The following is an 8,335-nucleotide window of genomic DNA, read 5'->3' on the forward strand; positions in this document are numbered from 1 at the left end:
GTGGGGGGGGGGGGGGGGGGGGGGGGAGGAGAATCACCAGGCTCCTCACTTGAGCTGCAGCTGCTACTACTTCTGCTTAAACAGCAAAGGCTGACTGCTGCTGCTGAGCAACAAGCGGCAGCATGGGCTCCCGAGGGTCCCCTCCTGGTGCCCTTCCCTCTCCCCCACTCCTGAGGGTGGGGGGTGGGTCTCATGGCAAGGCCTCCCAGAAGGAATGGGTGTCATTCCACTCCCTTTCTACTCCTGCCAGATGCACTGCTGGGTAGTGTGGCCCCCACCCAGCTTCCTATGGCTGGGGGGCACAGGGGTCTGCCCCCCACAAAAAATGGGGGGGGGGGGGGTTAGCAGTTTGGCCAAAAGGGGGCCATACTGGGGCACCCTCTAAGTCAGTATCCAGGGATGATCCCCCACTAGCTCTGCCCTAGTTACGTTACTGAAATGTCCAGTCTTGAAAATGATCAGGTGTTCCCTGGTACTCCTTGGAATCCCAACAGAGTAGATCCACCACTGTACCTCATCTAAGTCACTGGGACTGAATTTTGTCCTGAATCTTAAGCACACGGGAAATCCAGAAAAACAGACCTCAGACTATTAAGGACACAAGAAAAAAAAATAATGCACTTCATCTCACTTTTCTTAACCATTACAAAAGGAAAGATGAATGAAGATTTAAAGGCAGCCTAAAGACTGTACAAGATTCTCCAAACTCTAGGGCTGTGCATTTGCAATGTAACCCTCTAAAACAGCATACCAACTTGAACTAGACAAACTTCCAGCGGACTACTTCTGGAGGCTAGCACTGGGGGAGCAAATAAGCTTCTTTATACACCCCTTTGAATCTCCCACAGCTGCAGGTCCTTTTTTGTTGCCATCACTTGACACCTAGTTGGGCTGTCATTTGATAGCCAAGCATTTCTGAAGGTGGCTTCATTATCAAAATATTTTTTAAAGTCTTCAAAGAAAGTTTAGGAGGGTGCCCATTACTGCTACTTTTGCAACAGCTGACTGGCACCAGTAAGAAAGATGAATACATTTTCTGTCCCAATGACTTCACAAATCACTCCGCTATGTACGCTGCTTTAGCATTGAAGTGCTGCTACTTATCATACAAGTAAAATCATGGCATTCAGGGATTTCTTTACCGTGTAGCAACAGGAACTTCTGTGAGACCTGAGAGAAGCACAGCAGGGGCCAGCCTCACAAAAGCAATAATTGGTCTTTCTAAGAAATCTACTTCTCCCACCAACACATTTGATGCTTCTGCTCCTGTAGGAATTTTCCTCATGAAGTTCATATCGACCTATTACATAATAATATAAAACAACTGTTTATTGCCTTGTAGTTGAAAGTGAAAAAAATCTACAAACTATTTTTTAGAACTAATCGTATGTTACTCAACATTTGTACTACAATGACAAAGAAAATGCAAAACATTCACATAAAGAAACAAAAAGAAACACAATGTACATAAAATATGTCTGTCAGCAATATTTTAGTAATAGTCTGTTTTCTACCATTATAAATTAGAATTTCTACCACATATTATATTCTAAGAAGGTGGAACTACATAAGCATTTTTGTAAAATAAACTTGTCAGGACAGAAATATTTTTTCTGAAGTAGGATATGACTTGACAAGTAAATCTACACAAACAGCTAAGGAGAGTTCATGTAATTATACACAAGTTTCCAGAATTTAGCCTCGTTGCATATCATGAGTTGCACTTTTACCATTATTTTTGGAAAGAAATGCATAATTTTATGACTGTCATTCACAAAAACAGACAGGTGAAACTTATTTCTGCATTAAAAATCAGAGCAGACCATTAAAAAGTTGTACAGCACATGAACTCTTTGTCCACACACACACACAGATGCACAAAAAGCAAGAGAAACTAACACCAGTTAAACTGCTATCTAAGAAAACTTACAGCTGGCCTCTTGAGTCCCACACCAAGTGTGCCACAACTACAGTGCCAGGAGGCTGACTCCTGCCCAACAGGAGACAAGGCAGGTGTACAGGAGGACAGGCCAAGCAAAAACAAAAAAACTGTGACAGAGGAGCAGGAATAAATGGCAGCTGCCACGATCAGAGGAGAATTGCAATCTAAATTAGCTTCACTTGAGAATAATTACTTAACTTGGCAAGCAGCTTTGTTACAAACATTTACAGTATGGATTAGACTACAGAATTAAATTTTGTACCAAGAGCCATAAGGGATCTTGCAGCCCAACAAATATCAGTTACAAAAAACCGAAGGAGTTACAAGTAGTCCACAAAATCTGCCTAAGGAACATAATTTATGCTTTTTATTTTCAAACCACCGTGTTTTCTGAATAATAAATTTGTAAAGGTCAAAGTCAGTCCCATTTAAAGCTCTTTTTGTGAAGAATAATCTTATTTCAGAAATTTAGGGCAACAAGTTTACAAAAGCTAAACCAGTTGATGCATAACCCCCAAAATTAATTTTGTAAAAACTCTTGCAATATATCAGACTTCAATATATTACACATTATTCCACTTGTAAGTGCAGCAGTTGCTTTACATGAAATACCAAGAGTGAAGTGAAAGTTTACTCAAGAGAGAGTCCAGATATACCGCAGAAGTAAATCGAAAGATATGCCTAATCTAATTTAATCTATGCTGCATTCTGATATTATCATAGTTTAACTTTCATCCCAAAAATAGAAATATAGTAAAAGTAACCAGTTTTTATTTAAGTAAACAGACAAAAAAATAAAATGAATAAATAAAGTTATATGGCCCTGCTTAGTTATCATTGCGATTATATTTAATGTCATTTACCTTACTGAAATCAACGGTACTGTTCTCTCTGCTTCCTCCTGTTCCATTACCTTTAACGTCTACATTTTTTCCAATGTCTAAGTTGCCAGGTGCAGACTGTGGAGATGCTAGGAGTCCTGTATCAAAATAAAACATACACTTTCAAAATGGAGCGTATTAAATAAATGAATAAAAAGAAAAGCAGACTGAGTGACACACATTGTTTGAGAACTCTGAATGTGACAGCTTGCTTAAAGCAAACGTGGAAGTTAATAAACAAGGCAGTCCTCCATTAGTACTGTAAACATATAAGTTACTTTATTTTGGAAAATAATGAATGTTTGTTAAAAAATTAGATGTTACCTAAATGGTGGCCATTTGCAAAACCATCACCAGGTAAAAGAAAAACAAGAGCGACTTTTTCCAGGAAGAAACGAAGCAGCCAAATCTTAATCTTAACCACCATCACTTCAAGGCAGAATCTATACCAATACGTTCCACACATACCATACATTTGTAAGCCCTGGCATAAAGACACACATACTTGAGTGCATTTTACAATATTTGTTTCTAAAGTGCATATTTGATTAAAAACAGTAAGACTCAGACTTTGACCACACTGGGGATAGGCTCACGGTATACAACCAAAATAGTGATGCTGAGGGCAATTGAACAACTGTACAAGCCATCAACAGTTCAATCTATCTTTGTTTGAAGCAGTGTATGTTGTACTGTTGCTTGGCTAGATTACATTTCAAAGGTATCTACAGTCTAGTTACATGCCCTAACGTGACAGCTAAGGCACTATAAACTACTTGAGATGCTTCCCTCTGAGGCACTGGTTTCCTAGTTCAACAAGTTGCTTGCAGGACCCTCTGATGCTGCCCAAAGAACCTTAATCGCTCAGCATTTCTGTCCACAGGCCCACAAAGGCTGCAACTCTCTGGTTTAAGTGCTCAAGTCAAAAGGGGGGGATTATACGTGTTGATGTACCCATGCTATTTTTAACAACCAGTTAGCTGGGATGCTAATATTAACGTTGCTGAAGCAGCAGAGGTGTCAGTGCTGGCTGCAAAGTCACCTGGGTAAATCCGTTAGTTCTTAGACTGCACATTCGTGCTGCCATGGCAAAATTACCATCACCACCCAGGATAAATCCAGGTATGCTTACTCAAGCTGCAACCCTACTTCATAGCTGTAATGTAGACTCATCTTAAGACTTTGCATAGTAGGTGTTAAAGAATACATTGCTTTATCCATACAAGACATTTCTAATGTGTTAGAACATGCTAATTAATATGGTTATTAGCATGCTTTTAAATTCTAGTCTATACAAAAGCTTATGGTTTTGCATACATGCAGAAAAATATTGAAATTAAATAAATAGTTAACAAATTAAACCTGACCTAAACGCACTCTCTCACTTAGGGAAGTCAAAGTCTGCATGTGGTTGTCGCTTGCTTTTTTCGGTCTGAGCTTTTTCTGCAATTATCGTCCAAGGAGAGGAATGACCCCTTCTACCATTTGGCTGCTTTAATTCTTTCTTTCTTTTTGTTTTGTTTTGTTTTGTTTTTTTTAAGAGACACCTGTAGTATTTGTCCACTCCCACATAAATCATTCCTCTGAACTCCAGAGAGGAGTTACTGCAATTGAACATGACTAAGTTCTCATTTTTGAGTTTGAGATATTTCAGTTTTTATTCTTCCATTTTAAAATAAAAGGGAGAGAGACTAGACAATCTAATCAAACAAAAACCAATGAAATTAATGGGCCTTAATTTTGTTTGAGAAACCTATACTATACAATGTATGGTACTAATATCAAGATAAAAATCTCAAAATAAAAACAGAAAAAAATATCACTTTCTTTCCTTTTGCTATGAAATGTATATATTATTCACCGAACTGGACATAACTAGCAAACCCCACAACACACAGTCTACAAATCAGTGCAAAGCTTACTTTATAGAATAAGACTCCATCTTTAAAACTGCAAGAGGGATGCAAGGCAATTTCTGTGCTGAGAAAACAAAAAAGCCTGATTCTTACTACATGCAGGCAGGAAAGGAAGTATTTACAGGTAAATCTGAGAAAGGCAAGTTAAGACGCACTTTACTTTTCACTCCTAGAACAATAAAGGAAGATAACTTAAGATACGGAATTAGCAAAAGATGATCAGCAAAGGTATCATTTTCCACCTGTACTCCAGTCACTCCATAAGTATCTTGTTGAGTTTATTCATGACATGTACCCTCTGCTTTACAGAGTAATTGGGTTCATACAGAATTTGATGGATGGGGAATTAACTCGCACAGTCCTGATCCTCGATTACCTGTAACATTAGTGTCCTATGGGTGTTATGAGAGTGCCCAGTAGGAAAAGGTTTGGCTGCAACCACCCCTGTGAATACAGAAATGGTGGCCTGAATTTGATCCCTTTGAGTTCTAAAGGTTCACAGTAACTATAAAAATTCCCATTTGGCCCTAGGATAATCAGTCCTAGGATAATATAGATTCTTTCATAACTGAACACAAAAACATTCCCCCAGCATTCTTGCTTTTTAGCCAAGATTCAGCAGTTCTAGTACTAATATAGAAATTCCCATCCCTTTCAAAACTGGGGCTTAACAGCTTTTTCTTTCCACCAACTCATTAAGCTTAAATAAAATACCACCCACAAAGTAACTAAATTTTTATCATCTCAAGGATTTATGAGAAGATATCTAACAAGGAATAAATTGGCTTCTTATAGATCTGGCAATACACTAAAACCATTCCGCATCATCTTAAGTGGTGAGCTTGTGAGACAGCTTCCAAGTCCATTAGACCTCTGTAATCGGTCTAGTTTCAGAGGATATCTGGTGCATCAGAGTCAAGTACTTATTTTTTGAGTTCTGGATTCCATTTCCCAGACTTCTGCTGTGGTTACATTGCTCTAGGTGACATTCCCTAATGGATCATGTTTCCTCCCTGCTATTTATCTTTATTCTCCCTTTACTTAAAGGGGTCTAATAACTTAGGGATGTAACTTAATTCCTGTGAATGATAAATTCTGAATTCCTTTTCGTTTCAACTGCTTTTTTTTTTTTCTTTAGGAGATATTCTGCATCTCTTACCCAGGTAAAAATCCATTTTGATTACAAAAAAAGCCTACCAGACATAGTATTCTGAAGCAGAATGGAAGGTATCGAAGATTCAACCACAATTGTAATTGTATTCTGGTGGAGAGGGTCTGACTGACTACTGAAGAACTAGAGTGCTGTCACTCCTGCATCTTATGCAAGATATTCATCGCATCAGTGGTTTCCTCCCATGCATTGTCTGTTTGGGGAGACTGAGAAACTCCTCTTCAGACTAGTAGGAGAAATTAATTTTCTTCTCTTCCCTAAACTGATAACCCTGTCTTGATAAATGATCTCTTTGGAGAAAAGAAACTTGATTCCTTATTTTCAGAATGTCAGCCACAGAAAAATTCATAAAACCCTTGATGAGATGTTGAAGAAATGATAACATGCCCGCAGCTTTTCTTGGTGTCATGATGCAAAGCAAACACACACACCAACTCTACTACTCCAAAGGGGATTGCTAGTGCAGCTGATTAAGGTATTAAACTGCCAAAGAGGAAGAAACCCTGAAAAAAGTGTCTTAAACAGAAATTCCACAGACTCTTTGATACCTAGGCAGATTAAGGCTAAATGAGGCCATATAGAATAATACTTGACATCTTTTAAAATTGCTCTAAAAGATGCATCAATTTAAGGTATTTTCTAACATCATTCTTACTCGTATCAAATATGTTTTCTAGATATTTGGACTTCATTTAATACTAGAGACTCACAGACTGCTGCTCCCATAGGCAAAGGGAAAAAAGCAAGGAACTCTGCTCCAGGAAGGGGAAAGAAAATTACTTCAAATTAAGGAAAAATACAGCTAAGTAAATGTTACAATTGTTGTGTACATGTTTTTAATCAATTAAGTTTAAAATAAAAACCACCATGCATAGTCCTTTATAGCTTTAGAAACAAGGGTTACATGCCTACATGGCCTCCAAGAGTGCTGCCAAAAGATGAGCCCGCTGGTATCCATCCCACACAGTGCCAAAGCCTCCAAATTAGGCATAAGCACATGCCCCTGGGGTCTTCAAGTCTCAATGGCCCGAGCACAGTTGTGCAGGGAAAGCTCAGGGCCATCAGGCATACACCAGAGCCATTTACTATGCCTAACTTGCAGGCTCAGGGACATACAGAGTGGTAAGGACTTCTCTCTCAACAGTGCTCTTGGGCTCACTGGAGGCCATAAGCATAGCCAAGGACATCACACATACAAATGTTTACCTGTCAACTAGATTTCTGTTTACAGAAACATTCTTAAAAGTGTGAATACTTCTCTCATTCAATGGCACAGCTTGCAGCAGACTCAACACTGAAGATCTTGGCATTTTTTTCTGGCTGACCATGCCCCTTCTGCTGAAGGGATTCAGTTTTCAAACATAAAAACATTCTGGAAATACTGGTCTTAAACTATTTTTTTTTTTATTTGAAGCAATTAAAATAAACAACTCGAAGAGCCAAATGTTAGAAGTCTACTTTTATCAAAATAAACTTTATCAGTTTTAATTTGTAAAAGCAAAGCCTTTGGCTGGGTTGTTAGATACTGATGTCAAATTATAGCTCAACCAAGGATCTCTGTCTACCTTTTATACCAATTCACAATTTTCTAGATAGTTCCCAATATGTCTAGAGCAAAGAACAGGACAAAAATTAGACACTGGAAGTTGCTACAAAAGGAGAGAGGCAAAACTAGTCAGTCTTTAATGTCACCCACAGAAAATCTGCACAGCCAAGCGCTTAGTTGCACTCCAGTATAGAGAATAGGTCTTCTGTAGTTTGTTCTGCAGACCTTAAAAAAGAGGATATCAGCCCAGTAGTGGCCCAGGGTGACAGTCTGGAAATTGTTTAAGGGTATGTCAAGAACTACCACTACTGATGTAAACACTGGATTTCTTGGGGGGGGCGGAATTGGAGGATAGCATCCTAGTATTTACAGACAGATGAGAATTAGAAGAGCATCCACCACAGATTTCCCCAAACCAGTAAGAATGATCTCTACATAAATTCACCCCATTAAAATTTTTTTCCTGTAAATGAGGCAGAGGAAGACTGCTCCCTCCTGTCCACCCTAGAGAGAGACATAAGGGCCTTACTCAAAAAATCCTTGCTCAGAGGATACCTTACAGAATAGATTTAGGTATTGATTTTCTGTGGACCTTAATACACCCACTACTCACGACAGGCTGAAAAGGTGGAAAGGCAGAGATAGCCATGATATTAAATATGCTGATTACCCTCAACATTAAATGCCTGCTAGAAACTTCACTCTTCTTTACCTGGATTCTTGGCCTGAATTACAGGTGGGTTGGTGCAGTTGGCTGGAGCAAGCCTTCTCAACCTCAGGTCAGCCTAAGCAAAGAGACGGGTGACTGCTCTTCAAAAATGCCTGAACATATTTTTGTTGCTACTCTACACAAACTGCTAGTGTGTTGCCCACCCCCCC

General features: G+C 39.0%; 1 protein-coding gene across 11 annotated transcripts in view; it reads right to left on the bottom strand.

The window, feature by feature from the left end:
* Nucleotides 1–8,335, bottom strand: part of SLC4A7 (solute carrier family 4 member 7) — a 106,545-nt gene that overhangs the window by 43,860 nt on the left and 54,350 nt on the right. For all 11 annotated transcript variants that reach the window (XR_003093715.1, XM_025202368.1, XM_014519262.2 and 8 more), the window contains 2 exons: nt 2,806–2,921; nt 1,143–1,300 (listed from right to left, as the gene is read on the bottom strand). Coding sequence is in view for 10 of the 11 variants with exons in the window: in XM_025202368.1 (XP_025058153.1) it covers nt 1,143–1,300; nt 2,806–2,921 (274 nt within the window). In the remaining variant the exon portion in view is untranslated. The remainder of the gene's footprint in view (nt 1–1,142; nt 1,301–2,805; nt 2,922–8,335) is intronic.

Source organism: Alligator sinensis, unplaced genomic scaffold (assembly GCF_000455745.1).
Source record: "Alligator sinensis unplaced genomic scaffold, ASM45574v1 scaffold181_1, whole genome shotgun sequence".
In the NCBI taxonomy this organism is placed as follows: Eukaryota; Metazoa; Chordata; order Crocodylia; family Alligatoridae; genus Alligator; species Alligator sinensis.